The following is a 21,788-nucleotide window of genomic DNA, read 5'->3' as shown; positions in this document are numbered from 1 at the left end:
CTCAGGTGTGCCAGTGAGAGACACAGTCCCCCAAACCCTCAGGTGTTCTTCACCTGAGTCATCACAGGCATGCAGGCACGCGCGCTGTGATTGGACGGTTTGAACACATACAGACTTTGATTGGTTGTTCAAAAAAGAAGCCTCATAGTAAAAGGAAACACAAGAAACGGGAAGAAGTTAGGAAAATATTTTGACAATTTTTATGGCTTTTCAAAAACATGATCTTCACCATTTTGGACTGATTGACATGATTTTCATTTATTTTCTCATTTAGTATTTATACAAATGCTTTTTTTCATACAGAGAGTTTTTGTAAACATTAAAAATTAAAATCATAAAACATAAACCCCGCGTATATATATATATATATATATATATAAAATCAAAAAACATGTCACGCAAACAGTGTACAGTGTAGAACATCATCATGTATTTACAGCGAGGCCAGGTTCCTCATTAAGGCTGCTCGTGTTGCATTCAAAGATACGCGTCTCGTGTTTCAGACGACAGAGCACCCACGTTGGTTTAAATACATTCTGTTTGTGTGTTTTCCCAAACCGGAGACGGAGAGATGTTTATGGCTTTCAGAAAATCAGCTACAGAGCCAGATAAAAACCGACAGAGCAGTTCCACTAACAGCCAGCAGGGGGGCCAGCAGAGAGTCAGCCCATTAAAACTTGATAATAATGATGTTTTCACAAACTGGTTTTAATCTCTTTAGATGATTACGTGTCAGCATGAATGGGGGTGTGACTGCTAGGACTGGACCCCTGCATTTATTTTTATTCCATTATCCAATCACATGGCTTGCTATGCGGATTGATATCAGCTGATAACCCTGCAGTCTGAACGAGGTCACGTCTGGCTCTGAAAAAGCTAAAATGCTGTGGAGGCTTCAATGAGCCCAGAATCAGAGGGTGAGGTCACGGCGGCTTTGTGAAAACACACAAACTTAAAATACCAAAAAGCTTCTGATTGTGTGATCTGCAGACCTGCTATGATCTTCAGCTCCAGTTACCAAGTTTTTCCTTTTTTAATTAACTAAACTAAATAAATACTCTTCTTACTGGAGATCAGTGCACGCGCTCACACACCAGACAAACCAAACTGGTGGATCAGCTCAGAGCGCAGGACTCAAAATACTCAAACGGCCGCCTGGAAGAGCGCAGCGTGAGCCGTCTATGTGCACACAGCTGTGAACGCATCATTTAAAACAGCTTCTGTCCAATCGTGGTTAAAAATGTCAGCACCTCCTCGAACCTCACAAACCTTCCCTCCAAAAGTCAAAGAATGTCCCCACCCACAAACACCTTCCCGCCCTCCCCCCCCAACTCTTTAAGCCCCGTTTTCCCGTCACCTTGTCCCTGCGTGTTGAATCTTGTCCTCCTCAAAGTTTCCTCCTTTGTTTGTTCGCGCACACTAAACACTGCTGCAGCATTTTAACGCAGCGCTGTGATAGCCTGAAGGTAAAGCTGCAGGAGGGACCCCTGCCTGACACACTGTACCTGTGTGTGTGTGTGTGTGTGTGTGTGTGTGTGTGTGTGTGTGTGGTTACTGGGGTGTTACGCTTGTGCTTTACGGCATTCATGTGTTTCATGATTCTGATTGGCGGGCTGACAGCGCCCCTCATTAGTGTAATCACATACTGAGCTTCCAGTTACTGCAGGTAATCAGAGTAAAAGCGAGCGCGCTCAGATCGGGCTGAGCTCCTGCTTTACACCACCTGCTGTTTCTCTCATGTGACTGGGACGGACAAAATATTAAAAACAGCAGGCCGTGCGATGCTGTTTAGGAGAAGCGCTGATCACAGCCTGCACGATGCAGGTTTGAGCGCAGACGCTTTCACTTGTGGATCGTGTGCACACCTTTGATGGGGATCGTCTGATCGGACTGTTGGAGATTTAGAAATGGGACAGCCTGCTCAGAGTAAACATCATTCCATGATCTAACCGGATGCCCTCGGTGGATGACGGCTGAAACAGGAACGTTACAAATGCTAAAAATAAACACTGCCAGGATAAACTGAGGTATGTGGGATCCCACGAAGCTTCCAGAGAAGCCTCTAAACCTTTACTTTAAAATGCTCCGCTGCATCTGAAACGTCCCCCATCACACAGGCTCCGCCCACCTGGCACAGACTGAGAGATAAACCAAAGCGCAGCATTATTTTAACCCTGAAAACCTGAAATTTCTACATGTGTGGCCTCCTTTGTGTTTGTGAGCCAGGCATCACAGCTGTTTGTGTCTGTGTGTGTCTGTGTGTGTGTGTGCGCGTGTGTGTGCGTCTGTGTGTGTCTGTGTGTGTGTGCGTCTGTGTGTGTGTGCGCGCGTGCGTGTCTGTGTGTGTGTGTGCGCGTGCGTGTCTGTGTGTGTGTGTGTGCGCGTGCGTGTCTGTGTGTGTGTGTGTGCGCGTGCGTGTGTGTGTGTGTGCGTGCGTGTGTGTGTGTGTGCGTGCGTGTGTGTGTGCGTGTGCGTGCGTGCGTGCGTGCGTGTGTGTGTGTGTGTTTGTGTCTGTGTGTGTCTGTGTGTGTGTGTGCGTGTGTGTTTGTGTCTGTGTGTGTGTGTGCGTGTGTGTCCTCCTCAGGTTTCAGCAGGATAAAGAGAGTCACTCATTGTAGCTGTCAGTGCGTCAGCTTCAGCTCAGGAAGCGTTTCCGTCTCAGTTTCTCAGTGTTGTGAGTTTTGCAGAGGAGGCAGCGGTGAGACAAAGAATGAAGTTTGTTAACAATGAGAGAAGAAGAAGAGATGAGGATCCAGTGATACAGCAACGTGGAGGTAAGAAAAAAAAGCTCCAAAAATGTAAAAGAATGTAAATAAAAAGCAACTTGAGCCCTGATTAAATCCATGGTTTGGGTTAAATGGCGTTTCCACTGAGACAGACGGCAGACAGAGGGACAGAGGGACGATACTTCGCAGGAAACCAGCTGGATCCGTCTGGATGTTCCTCCGGGCTGCACAGGTGAATCATGGGAAATACAATGATGGGAACTGTAGGCCTGCGCAGAGAAAGAGAAGATGGCGTTAGCAGCAGGAATTCTGATCTCCAGCCTTCAAATTCAAAGACAAACATGGAAGCCTGTTAGCACGTGGAGCTGGACTCAAGCAGCCTAACGCTGAGCTCTTCTGATCTGTTCTCTCTCAGCGGTCCTGGTCTGTCCAAAGGAAGCGCTCCATTTGTCTGTTTTATTATTTTTGTTCTGCCTTTTGATTAAACTTGTGATTTTTATCTGTTTCCTGTGAGTGTTTTTATTTTGGTGAGCAGACTGAACATCTCTCACACTTCCTTCAGGAAGAATAAGCATCGTCAACAGACACACAGACACACACACACACACACACACACACACACACACAGGGACAGACACACACACACACACTGTGTTTGCTCCACCCGTGGGGACGGCCTTGGGAGCTGCTGCATCAGCAGCGAGCAGCCAATAGAAGACAGCGTCAGGCTGCAGACTGTACATAAAGGATGGCCGTGTCAGCCAGCACTGAGGATGTTATCAGTCTGGTTCTCAGCACTGATTAGCAGCTACGCTGTCTTAGTCAGCATCAGCTGCTAACGTAGCGTGCTGCAGGCAAAGCGTGGTCAGCAGCGTGACATCATGATCCACACACACACTCATGTCACCGTGACGGCCGCCTCGCCGCGGTGCTGCTCAGCAGCGCTTCAACCACCTGGAAATGTTTGATTGGTCCTAAAATTGTGAATCTGTCCAATTTTCCTCTGTTCAGGTGTGAGAAGCGACTCCCCGCAGCACAGACACATGTGCTACTGTCAGTGCATCCGTGCCACATACATGTGCTCACACATACGTGTGTGTGGCAGCGCGAGCTCCCGCTCAGACTCAGACCGTCACCTGGACGCTCCTGCTGATGTCACACTGCAAAAACGTGTAACTGTCTCACAGCAGCTGCTCTCAAACACACAGGCGTGTGTGCATTACATCACTCGCACTCAGTTATCAGACTTACCGCCAACGATCAGGACGTCTTCTTTAGTACGGCGAGGACATACTGAAAAACACAAAGAAAGAGAAAACAGTGATTAGCGCTGACGACGTGTCTCTGCAGCAGCGTGCTGACGGCGAGGAGCCGTGACCTTCACACAAACCGTGCTGTCAGCTGAAAAAGTTCAGTGTGAGATGTTCAAACGCAGCGATAAACACGATAACGTGAAACACGACCCAGCTACAGCCTCCACCAGCTGCTAGTTTCTGTTTAGAGGTTACAAAGGTGAAAGGTCAGAGAGCGAGCGGCTGCCATGTTACAACCCCGGTGTTTGTGCCTCCTCCTCAACACTCGCATCACCACGCTTCGTCGATCGCTCGCCGGCCTCTCGCTCTCTGTAAGAGCAGTGGCCGTCTCTGAAGCTCGTTAATCGCTACGCTGCTGTGATCTGATCTCTCAGTATCTGACTTCAGACTCATTTTCTTGTCTGCTGAAGATGCTTTGCATTTTTACAGGTTGCTCTGAACACAACACAGCATCTCAGAGATTCACTGATCTCACTCATCTCAGTCCTTCCTCAGCAGCACGTCAGCAGCGCCGCGACCATCGCATGAGAAACAGACCTCTGAGTGACTCACACACAGCAGCTCCAATATGAGCTCATCCTGCTATCAGATCTCACTGTGACAGAGTAACACCCACACCCCCCACTCCCACAGTGTCCTTGGGAAACATCTAAGACCTGTGACGGTCATGCGACCTCAGGAGTACTCAGGGAGTCGGGATTTCTCGGAGTAAACATCAGCGGCTCAACAAAGAAAATACTTTTTGGTTCCATCGCTGAATCTTATCACAGAAACTCGGATACATTCGTCTCTGTCTGCTGATAAGGGCAGACCAAACATCGGCCTTCAAAGAACGCGCTGCCTTCTGAGAACTGGCTGTTTCAAACAGTCAGGGACAAAGATGAGCTCAGAGGTCAGAGGTCACGCACCGACGTTAGCAGACTTACTGTTCGTTGGTCGTTTCCCCCAAAGGAAAAACAGATTATTAAATAATATAAATCTCTGAAATCATGTTAAAACATTAAAACATTCAGTGTTGTTCACACAGAAGATGATTTCTGTGTTCAGCTGTCAGCGCCTGCACAGACTCATTATAACTGCAGCTCTGACTAACACCTGCTGTCATGTTAGAGGCGTACAGAGCAGAGGCTCCGCTCTCTGGGAGACGAGTTCCTCCTCCCCTTCCTTGTTCCTGTTTCAGCCTCTCAGCACCGCTGGCTTTGGAGAGCCAGCCGCACACATGCAGCTCAGCGCTGATGGACGACCTCAGGTAAACAGGAAGGAGGTGGGCAGCGTGCAGACACCTTTGAACTGCGGGGTGGTGGGAGAGACGAGCGGCGACACAAACACACAGACGACGAGTGCAGACATGACAGCGACATTCCTGCCATTCCCCCCGACACAGGCCCCGCCCTGCCGGGCACGGAGCAGCCAGAGCTCCCAGGATTCATTCAGAGCTGACGAATTTTAAAACCACTGCGCCACAGCCATCACTTGCTTAGTATCAAGGCCCTGATTGGAGCAGCTGTCAGCTCCTCAGCCAATGAAAAATGTCTGAATTTTTCATTTGAACCTTTTCGTAAAGCCGTCTGCGTGCCGGACGCTGCTCGTGCTTCTCTTGGTGAGCTGTAACTGGTAATTATGAGCGAGGGGAGGCGTGAGCGGGTTTTCCCAGCTGGCTGCTTGTTTTTGAACGCAGCACAGAGGAGCAGATGGAGGGATTTAGAAATATGACCAAAGCAGTCGGGCTGGTCTTCTTTTCAATCTGAGCTCAGAGTGTGAATAAAAGTGATGAAGCTCTGAGGGAATCCTGCATGTACCCAAACTGTATCCCAGCGGCCACCTGTAATTATCGGAGAATCGCACTGCAAAATAACCACAGGGAAATGCTTAATTACAGGCTGTGTTTGGAGTCAGTCAGGCTCTGTGGGAGCATCAGCGCGCTGTCTGAGCCTGCAGGGCCGACCGGTCAGAGCACTCCCAGTGTTCCCGACTGTCAGGTCTATCCACGCCTGCTCTCACGCGGAGAACTCTGGGCTTGTGTGAAAGACGGAGGCAGTGTTTCCTCAGCGTTGCAGTGACTGCACCTCTGAGGGAACAAGGCCACCTGGGCAGAGATAGACGGGTTTCTGGTCTCCAACACAACAACGTTCAGGCCGAGTGCAGAGTGTAATTCCTGTCTTTAAGGACAGCTTTGGCAACAGAGGCTTGGCTGGGTGAGGCTATGAGGTATCAGCTTGGACCGGTGGTCCCAGCCAAGGCAGCGCAGACACCTTAGTTACTGCTGCAGCTGGGCTCCATGTTTTTAAATGTGGCATCAGAGCTGCTCTTACTCTGGTCCATCATCCACAACCCCGTGTCCATGGATCTCTGCTGCAGGGTCATGCACCAGGCCTGGTTACATCAAAGTTATGGAGGTTTTTCTCTTCAGACGGATCATTTTAGAAAGTATTTGCTCGTGTTGGGAAGACAAACCTAAACTGGACTCTGTTTGTCCTCAGTGTGGGACGTTTTCATCCAAAACACCACCGGCCTCCATGGAGGAGTGGCAGGATGACGGGTGGTGTTTGTGGGTGCCACTCTAACCTGACCTGGAAGCAGAAGTGAACGCTGAGCTGTTCCTCGTGTTCTCGCCACTCTTCTCTCGGTTCCCGTCCTCAGCTTTGTGAGCTGAACTGAACGTCAGCGCGGCACCTGCAGGATTTCGGCCTCCGTGTCGTCCAGTCCTGATCATACATGCTTTGAGTCATGGCTAACAGAGGGCTAGCCTCAGCTCCACCCTCAGCTCCACCCTCAGCTCCATCTCCTGAGCCTAAATCTGTAAACTGAGACTACAAAACTGGACTTTCCCAAAAGTGGTTTTACTTCACAGCAAACACTTCCATCTTTGTGTACAGTCTGTGCTGGAAGTTGCACTGTGGGTAATGTAGTCCCCAGGCTGTGACAAGAACTGACCCTAACCTGTAAATCTGCATGTTATTAACTGCTGCAGAGTGATGTCACAGATAAGTGATGTTGAATTAAATCTGCGTATCAGAGTTTCAGCCACAGGACGACGGCTCAGCTGTGACGCTCTCAGCATCAGATCGCTGCTGATGTTATCAGCTAAAGCCTCTCCACACCTGAACCGTGCCAGCTCTTTCAGACGTGAGCCGGCTTGTTTCTAAGCAGGTGGCTTCGTGTGTGTGCTGATCTGAACACCGTGTTTCCTCTTTCCTTATTTTGACTTTGATTTGAATATCACAGCACGAGATCTTCACACGTCTGCGTGTTTATACATTTTTAGTCATATTGCATATTTGGGAAGCTTTTTTATTCCTAAAGTCTGTTACTGATGTGTGTGTCTGTGGGTTCATCAGGGGTCAGCAGGTTAAACCACACAACCTTTCAAAATAAAAGCACACATCACTGTGAGTCAGACAGAAGAGCGCTGACGCTCGACCCGTTCTGCTCATTTCCTCGTGTTTATTCCTGGATTCACAGCTCAGACCAATCTTGTTCTGCAGGTGGGGTGGGGGCGGGGCTTCTGAGCTCACAGTGAGAGGTGTTTTTATGAGATTACCATATTTGGCATACCAGCTCTCCATGACATCATCCAGAGCCTGGGGCAGGAAAAACGGAGATGTTTCGAGGATCTGTGTTTCTGTGTTACCTTAGTGTAACATTACTGTGAGACTACATGTACAGCAAACTCACACTGAAACACTGTGCAGCACACAAACAGCAGCATGTTTGTGAGTTTACACACTCGTCTGTCATCGCCAGTCTTTATCTGCTGTCACTGCCTCGCTCCATCTCTCGCTCGCTCTGGGTGTGTGTGTTTAAGATGCCTGTGTGTGATAGCTGTGTTTGTCTGAACGTACGGTTGCTTCCTGTCTTTCTTGTTTTCCACTGACTGACCGCTACAGTCCCACCTACAGCTCCGTGCTCCCACCTGCCCGGTGACTGTGTCCCCGGAGCCTATAGAGACGCTCCGTGCTGCTGAACCAGAACCAAGATCCCCCTTTAACCAGGTCAACATGTCCACCAGGGTGTCACACAGAAAACTGATCCTGCTACAGACTCCTGTTGACCAATCAGAGCGCTGCTTCATCCATGCAGAAAGTGATAAATAATAAAGATTCCTTTCAGAGAAACCTTTTTGCTGTTTGTTACATTTATTCCTGAAGAAATGAAACGCTGTGAAAGCTGCACCTTTCCAACAAATCACCTCTTTAAATATTTAACACTTCATTTACGTCTCCGCCTCTTTCACCTGGGCGAGCGCGCAGAGCTAACAAAGGTAAGAAGCTCCAGGATGACAATCATCCATCCACATCTCCACCGTCACAGGAAGTCAAAACAGAACAAAGGCCTCCGGTCACCACACCGGACGGGTCAGTCAACCCGAGGACCTGCAGGTGCACGCCCCTCTACCCGACACCTGAGGACGTCCCGAGGCGTCACATGACAGTGGTCTGTTAAGAAGACTTGGTGCTCGCGTCCACAGAGACAAACGGACTTCCACCCGCCTGCATTTGGACGAGAACAACCTCTGACACTCACACTGCTGAGAACTCGGAGGCAATCAAAGCGTGCATCCTTCACTGAAGCCCCACCCCCCGCCAGGTTCACCAGGTAATTCTGCTGCCTCTGTGTTTGTGAGATTCCTGCAGACATACTTCATCACTTCATACCTCTTCATTCATTCACTTCCTTGGAACTTCAGGTACCCCCCCCCCCCCCCCCCCCCCCCACACACACACACACACACACACACACACAGTGTTTGCATGCTGGAGGCTGCGTCTGTGACTCATCGACTGTTCTTTGTTTCAGCAGCGCAGCTTCCTGCTGTGTGTCAAAACTGTGACAGGATGTGATTGCATCACTCGCTCTGCTTTGGAAGAGCGTCCCGTGACTTCAACTGTAGCGCCGTTTAACATATTTGTGTCTGCAGACCTGATCGTTTGTAACAGGGAGGCGTTTCCCTGATGATAGCTTGTTATAAACTGCTCCTAAAGATAAGACGGTGCTGCAGAACTCCAGTGTTCTTTTTTACCTCCATCTTACCGATGGAGGCGCTGCTCCCAAACTGTCGTCTAAGAAACAGCGGCTGCGGCCGGCTTGTGCAAAGGTGACAGTTACTTTTGAAGTGGTGCCGAAGGGCGTGGCGGCTCTTTAATATCTGTGTAGGGTACATCTGGGAACATGTTTCAATACGCCGAGGCATGAGAGGAATGAAGAACGTTTCCTGGGAGGTCATGAAGTGGCGGCCACGGCAGAGAAAAACATGGAGCAGGGGAGTAACGTTCCTCACACTGTTTGGACATTTGAAGCACTCTGATGGGGAAAAATCAAAATAAGCAGCTCACTCTGAATCTGGAGTCAGTCTGTGGAGACTGACTCAGTGTGATTATTACAACACATTAGAGCGCTCATGTGGCTCAGTGGAAACGTAAAGAAACCACAGCAGTGGGAAGCTCGCTCAGAACATCTCAGTGAGCTATTGTCACCATGAAGGATACAAACACACCCAAACACTTGAAAACTCGCCCTCTTTCACTGCTTTAACCTTTCAGCTGCTTTGGGTCCACGGGTGGTGAATTCACAGATATTTCTGTTTCCAGCTCCACACAAAGTGTTTTTCCCAGTTTGTTGAGGAAGAACAGTATCTCAGTCAAATCTCGTCAGCCAGTTAAAATGAGGAAACTACTCTCGAGTAAACAGTCTGGTTCAAACAGTTTGAGGCCAACGTTACTATCATTTTCAGCCACAGTGAGACCTGTTTTGTTGGTTCGGTTGGTTCAGCCTCACACCTCAAAGCGAATTCACTCTCCGGCTCAGCCGCTCCATCGCCTCATCCCATTGGCTGACCGAGGTGCCCCCCTGCATGCCCATTTTAGATATCAGGAAGCAGGAGTACTTACGGGACTTTCTGTCGGCAGTAATACCAGACGCCTACGACAACCACGGCCACAGCAATGATGACGGCGATGACGATTCCAGCAATGGCTCCATCTGAGAGACCATCCAGCGTTCCCTCCCCTGTAAAGACAGTCATTGGTAGTTTAGTATGGACATTCTCTGTGACTGTGTGTTTAAGTATGCGTGACTCAGTGTGTCTGTGATCTCCAGCTCTGATTAATGTACAGGACAGAAGATAAAGGCGGAAACGCAGATCCTCATTCCAACATAACAGTAAACAGGCGGCGCACCGCTACGCCTCCCCCGCTGCTAGCTGGCAAAACTGAAAGTAAGACTACAGAAGAAGAAAACAGGACGAGTTGTTTATCTGATTAAAAACGGTCTGATAATGTTTGGTTCGTTCAGGGTGACGTCACCTCGTTAGTTACATTGGCCTATCGACAAACGAGTGTCTGCTGTTGTCAAATCTTGTTTCTATCAATTGCAACTTATTAGCAAAGCCAGATATTATGTCCCGCATAGAGACCTGGAAAAGCTTATCCATGCCTTCGTGGCATCTAGGCTGGATTATTGCTGCTCCCTTTACTTTGGTCTTAACTCTACTCTTCTCCATAGACTGCAAATTGTTCAGAACGCGGCGGCTCGTCTTCTTACTGGTACTGGGCAGCGTGTCTCTATCACCCCTGTCAATTCAAAATCCTGCTGCTTACCTTCCGAATTATTACCAATATAGCTCCAAGCTACCTCATTGAGCTACTTGGATTATACACCCCTGCTAGAGCACTAAGATCATCTTCCCAGTCACTTTTGGTACAGCCGAGATCCCGGCTGAAGACTAGAGGTGACCGAGCGTTTGCCTTGGCTGCGCCCGATCTTTGGAATAACCAGTTAATGATTGTTTGTTAGTTAGTTTAATGCTTATTTCTATCTTCTATTAAACTACTTTTAATCAGTTGTAACATTTTTGACTGTTTTATCCTTTACACATATTGTTCTTTTATGCTTTTATATGCTTTTCTTTTGCTTCTGTGTTTTTAATGCCATTTAACCTGCTAGCATGTTTGGTACTTTGCCATAGCCTCCATCCTCCCTGTTACTTCATCTTACCCTCTTGTATGTTAAGCACTTTGGTACACCACTGGTTTTTAAATGTGCTATATAAATAAAGTTTGTTGTTGTTGTTGTTGTTGTATCCGTGTCACTCCATTAGATTAGTCACAAATAAACAATGAAGCACATTCAGTTCTTTTTCATAGTAATGGCATGCAATGTTATTTTGGCATTTTTTGTTTGTGGATTAGGACGTTTACATGCTAAGAAAATATGGAACTAGGAATATTTTTTTAATCTGTGAATCTGCCGTACACTGCTTTGACATAGAGTGTATATGTAAAGGACTCTTATTGTGAAAGGCAAAGACAGGAAGAAGCCTTTTCTGCACAAAAATCCTCAACCAGTCAAAGCCGGACTGTGTAACCCTCGGCTGAAGCTAGCATTAGCTTAAAATCGCCCAATATTAGCTTATTGTGCATCTGTAGTTCCCAACTTTGCCTACAAACTTTACTCAAGGTGCAGTTTTGTTTTCTTACAACCTAAAAATGTGACAATCACACATTATGTAGCTTAATAATCAGATGTCTTTTAGAAAACGAAGGAAAAACCTGTTTGGTATATTTGTAATGTTAGCGTGTAAAATCAGGATTTCAGTGTAGCAGAGGTTTCTCTGCAATTAACAGAATTATTATTATGAAATAAAGTCTGCTAATAAAAGTCGGTATTAAAGCACCAGCTGCCCGTCATTGGCAGGTTGTGTGTTTGAGCATATTAAGCACCAAACCTGTAAATCCTGAGTTATGTCTGCACGTTTTATACCTTCATTTCTATGAGGTACGCCAATCTAACCATATGCAAACAACATGAACTGGTTGGGTTTCTTTGAAGCTCTGAGATGATGTCAGACAAACAGACGTGGACGTCACGTGCCGGCAGTAAACTCTGACTTGGTGCTTCCTCATTGGTTGATTGAAAAAAACAAATATACAAACATAAACGTTCTCGCTCATAAGAGAACTGTAAAACTTCGGCTGTGGCCATGGTGGAGAGCACTGAAGGGGTCCCTGCAGGTGTAGCTGTGCAGGGCTGAGACAGTAAAGTCTGTATATTCATTTAATGATCAGTCTGGGCTGCATGACGGAGCTCACCTCGGACAGACAGGTTGTGGCTGGTGGTGGTGGTCTTGCCGGTGATGATGTTGCGTGCCTCACATGTGTACGTTCCAGTGTCTTTGTATGCCGCACTTGTAATAATGAACACCGCCGCTGTGGTTGTAGTTGCAGTGCCGTTTAACTTCCAGGTGTAGTTGGCAGGAGGAACAGATGGAGCGGAGCAGGTGAGCTCCACTCGCTGATTGACTTCCACCAATTTTTTAGCCGTTATAGTCGGTTGTTCAGGACCATCTGGAGACAACATGACAACATGAGTTTATCGTTTGGATTTAGGTGAAAAATGTGTTCTGTCTTATTTTCTGTACAGAAAACGATAAACCCCCACTTCCTGTTTGCAGTGTTCACATGGATGTGATCGCTGGATTACTTTGACAATGAAATATTTATAAAGCTGCTCTAAAACCAATCGTGCTGACCAAAGTGCTGCAAGACAGGAAAAAATTTCAAAATAAGAGCCTGGATATGAAAGAAGTAGAACCCAAGAGAAGTTTTTTTTCTCCATGATTCATAATCACAAACGTGTCTTAATTAAAGGTGGTACTACCACCTGATTAGAAACATATGGAGTGAATTATGTTCTCGATACACAGAAACTGGAAGGTTACTGACAGACTCTTAAATTAAGTACCAGAAGAATAAGGTGATAGTTGATATTCCTCACATCATGATATTCTTTGGAAACAATGACAGTGAATTTAAAAATGGCAGGTCTTTGTTGCTGGAGCTGAACTTACTGATATTTATAGCTGCCGTGGATGGGACACTGAGTGAGGCGTGTGCAGGACCTCTGCATGTCTGACTCATACGTTTATGGAAGTTTATTGGACTTTAATGAAGATGATAAAAGCTAATAAAAACAAATCCGTGTCAAACACAGGCACATGAATGCATCATAGTGTGACACCATACAGCCGGCACACATGTTCGAGTATCTCAAGCAAACACTTACAGACGACCTGCATGTTGTAGTCGGCTTCTTTGCTGCTGACGTCGTTGCTGACCCGACAGGTGAACCTTCCGTTGTCGTCCTTCTGCAGCGGGCTGATCAGTATTGAACTTTCATCAGCGGCAAAAACCACACGAGGGCTGGAAGGCCCTAGAGGTTTACCATCTTTCAGCCAGTCTATGTCCCCCACGGTGCCCCCCGTCGCCTGGCAGCTGAGGTTTGCCGTGCTGTTGTCGGCGATGAGGACACCAGTCGGACCGATGATTTTAACACTCGAGATTCCCTCTTGGAAAATTAAAGGGAGACAAAAGCATGTTAATAGTCTTCCTGTGTTTATTATTCTGATTTTATTGTGATCATTCTATTTTCTGGCACATATTACATCAGTTATTAAAGATTCATAAAGAAGTGATCCAAAGTGCAGTAAGGTGGCAGACTGTAAATACAGTCAGGATAGTCCAGGTGTGAACATGTCTGAGAAAATGACCCCACTCTGCACCTGATTTACAACCTCGGCAGAGCAAATTCCTGAGATGCTTCTGTCTCAGAAGCTAGTTTTAAGTCTTACCGGTAACAACATGATGTTCATTTTCTAACTTATGGTCTCGTTCAGCAGAAACAGACAATAGAGTCATGAGTCAGGGCGTGGCTGGCCTTTGACTGACATGCTGCAACAGCGCGAGCATGCCTTTGCCTCCGTTTCTTAGTAACGTCTGATTTCAAAAACAAAAGACGCTGATGGCCGAATGCCAAAACCTCACGAACCAGTGAGTGGCAAGCTGGATCCAACAGGTCCCACAATGCAACTGCACACGGTTTCTGATTAGCGCCACGTCGCCTGCTAAACAAACACGTTCACACTCCACACCTCCAGGTAGGATGTCCTGTGATTGGGTGGTACATGACGGCTACGGCAGCCAATCAAAGTCTGTTTTGTGAGCATCGTGACCTCTGTGGAGATTGGAGGCATCGACAAACTAACAAACCTGATGTTTGAATCCTTAACTCAGACATTTAAAGCTATTAAAAATTAGCATAATTATAGGAATTATATAACTTTACACTCTGTGTACTCAAGCTGACACGGATCCCAAAGTAAGGGAAGAAGAAACATCCAGCTGAGGCCGAAGAACAGCTAATATAGAGAACATACTGTTGTAATGCCGTCTCTTTATAACTGCAGTTAAAACAACATCAGGGCACAAGGCTGCCCACTCATAACTGTGCGTATGCTGCTGACCCTTCCCTGTGCTGTGGTCTCTGCTCGGCAGAACAGAGTGAATGCTCTAACCCTCTAACCCGTGTCACAGCCACAGGAGTCCACTCACCGAGAACAGCCGGGCTAACCTTTCATTCTCTCTCTCGTAGTTCAGGCTCTCTTTACCGTTTGCTTTCCACTGATAACAGCACCAACAGGCTCCGCCTCTTTTCCATCTGCCTGCCATCAACCCTCTCAGGTGTTTCTGTTACGGTAGTGTGATCGTCCTGCTTCTCAGTAATCTTGAGTCCATTTATGATCATTTGCAGGTTTGTCTATGATTTGAAGACTTAGAATCAATTATGTCCATTTTTAATTCACTAAAGCATTTCTGATTAAAATCATTAGATTCATAATTAAATATAATAAACCTGGCCTGTAGTTACTATAACATTTGTGATTTTTACGCTTTAGGATACAGTTTATCGTTTCAGCCCACGAGAAGCCAAAAAATGACATGTTTCCTCTGTTCAGGCGAACTCCCCTCCGTCATCAACAAAGACAAAGAGAAACTCCTCAGGGCACAACATGAAACCGGCCTCCAACCCAGCAGGTTTCTCACAGGTCTGCCACCCCCACCCCCACCCCCACGGCGTGGAGCCAGCATGAAAACAACATCTTTGAAAAAGATGAAGAAAAAGAGTCCTGGGCTGTAAATGACAGACGACTCACATTCTCTGTTAACACAACGTTTCAGCACCTCACAGGTAAAAACTGTGACGAGGGTCACGAGCACTTATCATGACTCATGGACATCATTTAAAAGCCTCAGACAGAGAAAAGAGCAGGCTTCCTTCAGTCTGCCTGCTCCTGAATACTCAAACTCTATGTGTTACATATGAATGCCAACCTGACAGACACCACTAACTATGAGATAGATAGATAGATAGATATATATATATATATATATATAGATATATATATATGAAATGCAGGCTGTGATTACCTAAATTAAAAACATAAGATTGCGCAGATAATAACAGCCACACTTTCTCCTGGACCTGTAGTAACTGTACAATGACGCAGCTCAGCCATGTTACTCACCCATAATAGCAAAGGAAACAGCCGGGGAAGCGACGTTGCGTTTGCTCTTGGGATTTTCAGCCCGACAGGTGTAGTCGGCCGCCTTCATGTATCCTTGGGCTTTGATCATATCCAGAGTGAGGACGGAGCTGGAAGTCCCAATCATCGTCCCGTTACAGTACCATGTGAAGGAGGCGGGCGGCAGGGAGCTGGCCGAGCAGGTCAGGTTGAACGTGGAACCAGCCTGGACGAACTTGGGTGGTTTTGCAGGTGTGATGGTGACATCATCAGGTCCGTCTGTGGAGCACATGGAGAGGGGGAGTCCAGCATGACTGTCAACAGTTTGTACTTCATCATTAAACCGACTGACAAACTGTCACCAGCAGCTCTCATCGCCAAGATGGCAGCAGCGGAAACGTGATGGGTGGAGTCAGTGACTACATCCTTTCATATGACATTAATACATAATTACTGCAGTAATTCCCTTTTACTTACTTTACCTTATTCTTTGATAATTAGTGTTCAGAGATTATGAATGAAGTTATCTTTTCCCCACCAGTAAAACTCTGTGTGAAATACACCTCATCTTCATCGCTTTGTTAACCTGCAGGAATAACAAGCTAACAAATCAAGCACAATCATCCAGGCCTGACAGACAAACTCCTGCTTTAGAACAAACTCTAGTCATATGGTTGATTGTTCTCCTTCAAAAACCTTCTTCTCAGCATATATTTGCTCGTTGTGACTCCAGCTCTACAAGAACAGCTTTTCCAGGCTTGTAGAGAAACAGATTTCACCCCGTGGCTAACTGGGAGTTCCTTCCAGACCCGATGAAGCCGTCAGCTTCTCATTAATTAATAACAGAGTTCAGCAGCAGTCGCTGTGGCTTTCACTGCCTCTCAGGTTAGTCATGCAGGAGTGGAAGTGTGTACACAGTGTGGTTAGTACAGACTGAGAGGGCGCGCCATGCAAACACACAAACACACACATGCCTGCGTGTGTGAGTCGCAATGGTCACGTCTCACCCAGCAGTGACACCTCTGTGCTTACTGAAGACTTTAAATGCCGGGGTGTGAAGGACCGACCGGGCCTGACTCATGTTTGACCTTTGTTGTGCGGCAGGTGTGGAGCTCATTCGCTCATTCAGGTGCAACGCTTCAAACAATGTAAGAGTAAAGAACGGGCTAACTGTCCAACTGCCACAGGTAACAGGAAATACCTGTACAGGAATGCTAAATATGCAGGTGTCACGAAACATGCCAGCACTAAGAGTACGTATCAGAGAGCCCTGAAACGGCAGGTCCCCCTCACTGCTGATCACGCTCTTTAGGACACACAAATGTGAGGACAGCGAGCGTTTGCATGTGTAGCTGAGATAAACAGCACTGTATATGTTTGATTTGTTATTATTTAAATGAAATTTGTGTAATACTAAGGTTCCACATGTCACTGTTGCAGTGGGGCAGTAATCAGTGGGACACCGCTAGGAAACATGTTGCGTGTGTGGGGGTTCCCAGCCACAGTTGCATGGACTCCACAGTGGTAAGACACATTCTCTGTAGCTCCTCCCCCTGTACTAAATGATAAATTTGGTGTTTTATTATAAGTTTGAGTTCTGAGGGCTGAAGGTTCCAAAGTGCTTTTGATTACTTTGAAAGAGGAAAATAGGAGTGGAACCTGCCTTTTATCCATTACACACTCATTTATGTGTTTTCACTCGTGCTAAAGGGATGAGCTGCTGCTGTGTGCGTCCACTGATGTTGCTGCTGCTGCATTTTATCTTTTAGAAAGTAAAGCCAGCTTTGCAACCAGCCCCTGTTTGTAATCACAACGCAGTCTGCCATTAGATATCTGCTCCACATGGAGGGCGGTGATGAGCGCGCAGTCGTTAAACAGCGACGGCAGGACTTTTGTGACAATCTGCAGAACTAGAATTTGTGTTAATCTGTGTTTTGGTCGGTGAAAGACGGGAGGTCACGAGATGAACGGGAAAATAAGCCCACGGCTTTCATGTCACAACACGTCAGCATTCGAGGACGTCTTTCCAAGAAAACTGCAGTTTTCGTGACTGGAACAGCAGGTGTGTATTACAGTTCCAGTTTCCCCCTCTGGGGCCAAAAACACGTCCGACGCTCGCTGACTTCCACGGCCAGCTTCAGCTTTCTAAGAGCTGAGCACAGACCTGACGGGGCTGAGCAGCTGAAACCGTCTGCTGCGAGGATCCAACCTTTGCCCTCAGCCGTGCTTCCACATGTGCAGAAACTCGGCGGATTCTCTGCTGACTTCCTGCTGCGTTTGCTGCATGTCTGCTGAGTAACACCCAGGCTAAAAGCCTCTGGTACTGTGCTCTGAACAGTGTCGTGCAGTGTGGCTGCAGTACTTACAGTAGACGGTGAGATTGAAGGGGGTGGTGGTAGTTTTCGTTGTGAGCGAGTTAGACGCTGTGCAGTAGATCGGACCCACCAGGTCCGTCCTCAGAACATTTTTGATGGTCAGCACGCTGGACGAGTTCGTCTGTGATACAAACCCGAGGACAGAAGACAGACGATGAGGATGACTCCGGTAGAAGTGAAACACCGACCCAAAGTTTCACATCAAACAACGCAGAAACAATCAGGGTTGAACTGACCTTTATCTCTGTGATGCGTGTGCTGTCGAACACGATGGGCGCGCTGCCGTTGATCCATTTGAAGCTGAGCGAGGTGCCTTTAGCGCTGCAGGTAAGAATCACAGTGCTGTTGTATTCAATGGCATCAGGAACGTTAGACTTGATGATCACATCGGAGACGGGCTCTGCAGGGACGAACAAAGCAGCAGAGGACAGCATGAGCACACAAGTTCTTTCTGATTTTTTAAGGATTTTTCTCCTCACCAAAACTTTCAAGAATGAATTGTTATTTTACATTTTGTCCTACCATCACAGTTTCTCTGAATACTCGACACCTTTTGTCTGGTAGAAATGAACTAAACACACCCAGCTCCATCGTTTCCCCTTTGAATGAGGGCCTTATGGACGGTTAGCTTGACTGTGCAGAAGCAGATTAAGCACTGCTGGATTGTTGGTTTAAGGCCAACGTTTGCATCACCTCCTCGTTTGTAGATGATGACTAACAAAGTAAGCATCGCCATAAAACCTGAGCAGAGTTAAAGGAGCCCCTGTGTGCGAGTTAGAGCAGGTTGGGGATCTCAGCGAGGTCTACTAGCACTGCCTGCTTCCTTTGGCTCTCAGAGAGGAGAGGCCGACTCAGAGGACAAAAATAAAACATTACTTCCTTTTCTAATTGGTTGTGAAGGACACAGGTTTGATTGGTTCAGCCTGCTCAGTTTGGGACTGTGTCAGGGTGTGTTAAGGTGAATATTTCCACAGATTAAAATTAATCAGCATCTTTATTTTTACAATCCTACTACAAATGAGCAGCCAGCGGCGCAGGCCGGCCTCTCTTCATACAGTTGTGCTCTGAAACTGTGATGGATGAAGATGAAAGAGAAACAGAAGCAACCGGCTCGACTCGTTTGCAGTAATCCTGGAGCTACTGTTCACTGGTGATTAGGCAACAGTGGGTGTGTGGGAACGCAAAGGAGTGGAAACCAGTCGGCCTTCAGGAGCTTCACACCATCGCTACTTTGAGATTATTGTTCTAGGATAGCTTGGCTGATAACAGATAAGCTGACTGATCCACAGGAACATTAAAGATCCACTCTGGTGCAAAGAGAGTCAGTGGGTGTGTGCCCACTGGAGCCTCACAGGTCCTGAGTGGAACCGTCTCAATCAGAAACAGGCTGCGTGCTGCAGTGCTGATCGCACCTCGATGAGTAATGTCAGGAGTTGACATGAGCTCGACTGGAGGAAGTTATTCTCAAAAATACTGTGACTGTGTTTGTTCAGTCCATTTTTCCATTATTAAAAAGACAGTTTAACATATTAAGATTCAGTTTGTTGATTGGATAAAACAGGATATTTGAATTTGTGTAATTACTCCAGAAACTGCTCTACTGATTTTATCAGGCAAAACCAGCTCATGATATAGATCCATAATAACTACAGAATTATTGATCTGGCTGACGTCACCAGAGGTACAGGAGAGAGAGAGACATGAGGGGACAGCTAACACTAAGGAAGCTGTTTGTGTTTCTCTGATTTCACTGGTGATTCTACAAATGCAGCTTTTTTGTCCCAGTAACAGCAATCAAGTCAGTCTTCTCTAACATGACCTCCAAAATTAGAGCCTGTAGGCATGCTGGCAGGCTGAGTGGCAGGATGTTCCTGAGGTTTGTCATAGTTACAGCCAGCTCACATCACCTAATGATGCTGCTAATCCTTCTTTACAATCTAACTCACAGATCAGTATGAAGCCAAGCTCTTTAAGCAGGCCTACAGCCTCTGCTGCACCTGCAAGCTGCTTTGTAACCCACCTCCAAAGCAGTAGCTTTTGACCTGTGACCTTTTCCTGAAGAACAAAGAGCTCAAACCATAAAGAGAACAGAGCTTCAGCCATGAGGAGAACATCAAGCGTCCACCACACATCCATATTCACACTGTCTGTGCACCACACACTCTGCTTATTATCACGGACACAATCCAGCAGCTGCAAAGCAACACGAGCAGCGTTTTGGGTCTCATGCAGCTGCTGAAGGACACATCTGGTTTTTAATGTGAGGTCAGAACATCAGAGCTGACACACACACACACACACACACACACACACACACACGGGTGTGTATTTATATCCTTGTGGGGACATCTACCTGACATAATGCTTTCCCCAGCCCCTTACCCTAACCCTGAGCCTACACCATGACCTAACTGTAACCCTGACACTCAAATCACACTTTGGCCCCACAAAGCTGTGTACACACGGCCACACTGACTGGAAGGTGTAGTGTCACGAGCCACGCCCTCACACACTGCTGGTTATTTGAAATGAACAAAGTTGCGGAGCAGCTGGCGCACCGACAGTGTCGCGTTCACCTGTGACAGAACTTTTCCTCCTCCAACAGGTGGTCCTCAAAGGTCTAGATAAACTGTTCGGCTTCTAAACATTGCATAGCTCGCTCTCTAAGACTGCGGGGATACGCAGGCGTGGCTCACAGCTAAATCCAAACAAAACTCCATTTTAAAAAGTGGGCATTTTACGGGCAGCTGTCCCGTGGGTACGTTATAAGCCCCAAACTACATGAAGACACTTTCTGTATTTACTAATCGCCCTGTGATCAGCTCCGCACTGCTGCAGTCTCACACGAAGCTTCCATTTATCTGAAGCCACACCTCTGCAGGTAACACAAAAGGTATGGCACATATTACTACACACTGTCAGTGCGCCCCTGGGTGGCTGTGGCTACAATGTAGCTTACCATCACCAGTGTGTGAATGGGTGGATGACTGGATGTGTAAAGCGCTATACAAATACAGGCCATTTACTACTCACCGACCACCTGAAGTTTAGTCTCTCCAAATCGAGCTCTGGTTGTTATCACATTGACGATATAGTCCCCGCTGTCCCCAAGCTTCAGGGCGGACAGGGTCAAGGAGCCGTCGGTAGAGTTAAGCGAAGCTCTCCCCGTGTAAGCGTCTTCCACGGTCACAGTTCCATCTATAAATGTAGCCACACCATTTGGGCCATTGAAAGTCCAGGTTATGACGGTGGGCGGGTAACTAATCAGAGGTTTCAGGGTGACATTTCCCCCCACAAGTGCAGCCACGGGACCTTGGGGCAGAATGCCCTGCCCCACACAGCATCCTGCAGAGAACAGCCCACAGAGGCACATTAGATAACAACAACAACAACAATAATAATAATAATAATAATAATAATAATAACGACAGTCAGGGAGAGCATGCGCACACAGTAAAAACTACGAAAAGCTCATGAAGCAGCTGAGCGCACGGAGCGCTCGGAGCTTCATCCTCTCACCGAGCAGCGGCAGCAGGAGCAGGAGCGACTTCAGGGAGAGCGGATCCATCCGGACGGTTCAAGTGTTCCCAGCGGAGAGAGACACGGAGGAGACGCGGCAGTACCTGCTGCTGATAGAGGGACACACCCAAAGGTGACCGCGCACACACACACTCCCTCTTTATATGCAGCCCGCCCTCCGTCACTCTTCCTGTTTCTTAAAGAGTTTACATTTAAACCCTCCCACCTCCGCGCCCAGGTGACCCCCCCCCCTTACCTCTGAGACCACTGAGCGCGGTCTTCTGCTCGTCCCCCGGCCCCCTGTGCTCACGGTGTGTCTTTACTTTGGGGGTTCTTGTGTTTGTTTCTGGTGTTTTTGGACACTGAGTGATTCCTAATAAAGTGGATATAACTCGTGACTTTACTGTTAGAGTCGTTTCCTGGAAATCAAACCGCATCTGTGGATGTTATGAAATGAACGTTGGATGAATGCATCATGTGTAATGCATCACAGGCGTGT

The 21,788-nt window shown here is 47.2% G+C and overlaps 1 protein-coding gene across 1 annotated transcript; it reads right to left on the bottom strand.

Annotated features, from left to right (window-relative positions):
• Window positions 1-2,489: 2,489 nt before the first annotated feature.
• LOC102080862 (carcinoembryonic antigen-related cell adhesion molecule 5) lies at window positions 2,490-21,469 on the bottom strand. The gene is made up of 10 exons (XM_005461946.4): window positions 21,290-21,469; window positions 20,804-21,115; window positions 18,007-18,170; window positions 17,762-17,891; window positions 15,399-15,674; window positions 13,100-13,381; window positions 12,127-12,381; window positions 9,928-10,045; window positions 3,978-4,019; window positions 2,490-2,995 (listed from the first exon to the last, which is right to left on the bottom strand). Exons 1-9 carry the CDS (start codon window positions 21,336-21,338, stop codon window positions 4,001-4,003), a joined length of 1,605 nt encoding a protein of 534 aa, XP_005462003.1. The 5' UTR covers window positions 21,339-21,469; the 3' UTR covers window positions 2,490-2,995; window positions 3,978-4,000.
• Between the last annotated feature and the right edge of the window lie 319 nt (window positions 21,470-21,788).

Source organism: Oreochromis niloticus, linkage group LG22, assembly GCF_001858045.2.
Source record: "Oreochromis niloticus isolate F11D_XX linkage group LG22, O_niloticus_UMD_NMBU, whole genome shotgun sequence".
NCBI lineage: Eukaryota > Metazoa > Chordata > Actinopteri > Cichliformes > Cichlidae > Oreochromis > Oreochromis niloticus.
Note: the sequence above shows the minus strand (reverse complement) of the source record. Positions and strands in the feature narration are given on the sequence as shown.

Excerpts from the sequence above, each read along its gene's own strand:
- LOC102080862 (XM_005461946.4), bottom strand. The coding sequence starts at position 21,338 with ATGGATCCGCTCTCCCTGAAGTCGCTCCTGCTCCTGCTGCCGCTGCTC. Across the intron at positions 18,171-20,803 it reads GACTAAACTTCAGGTGGTCG|AGCCCGTCTCCGATGTGATC; the intron begins GTGAGTAGTAAA and ends TCGTCCCTGCAG. Across the intron at positions 12,382-13,099 it reads CTACAACATGCAGGTCGTCT|ATGGTCCTGAACAACCGACT; the intron begins GTAAGTGTTTGC and ends TGTTGTCTCCAG.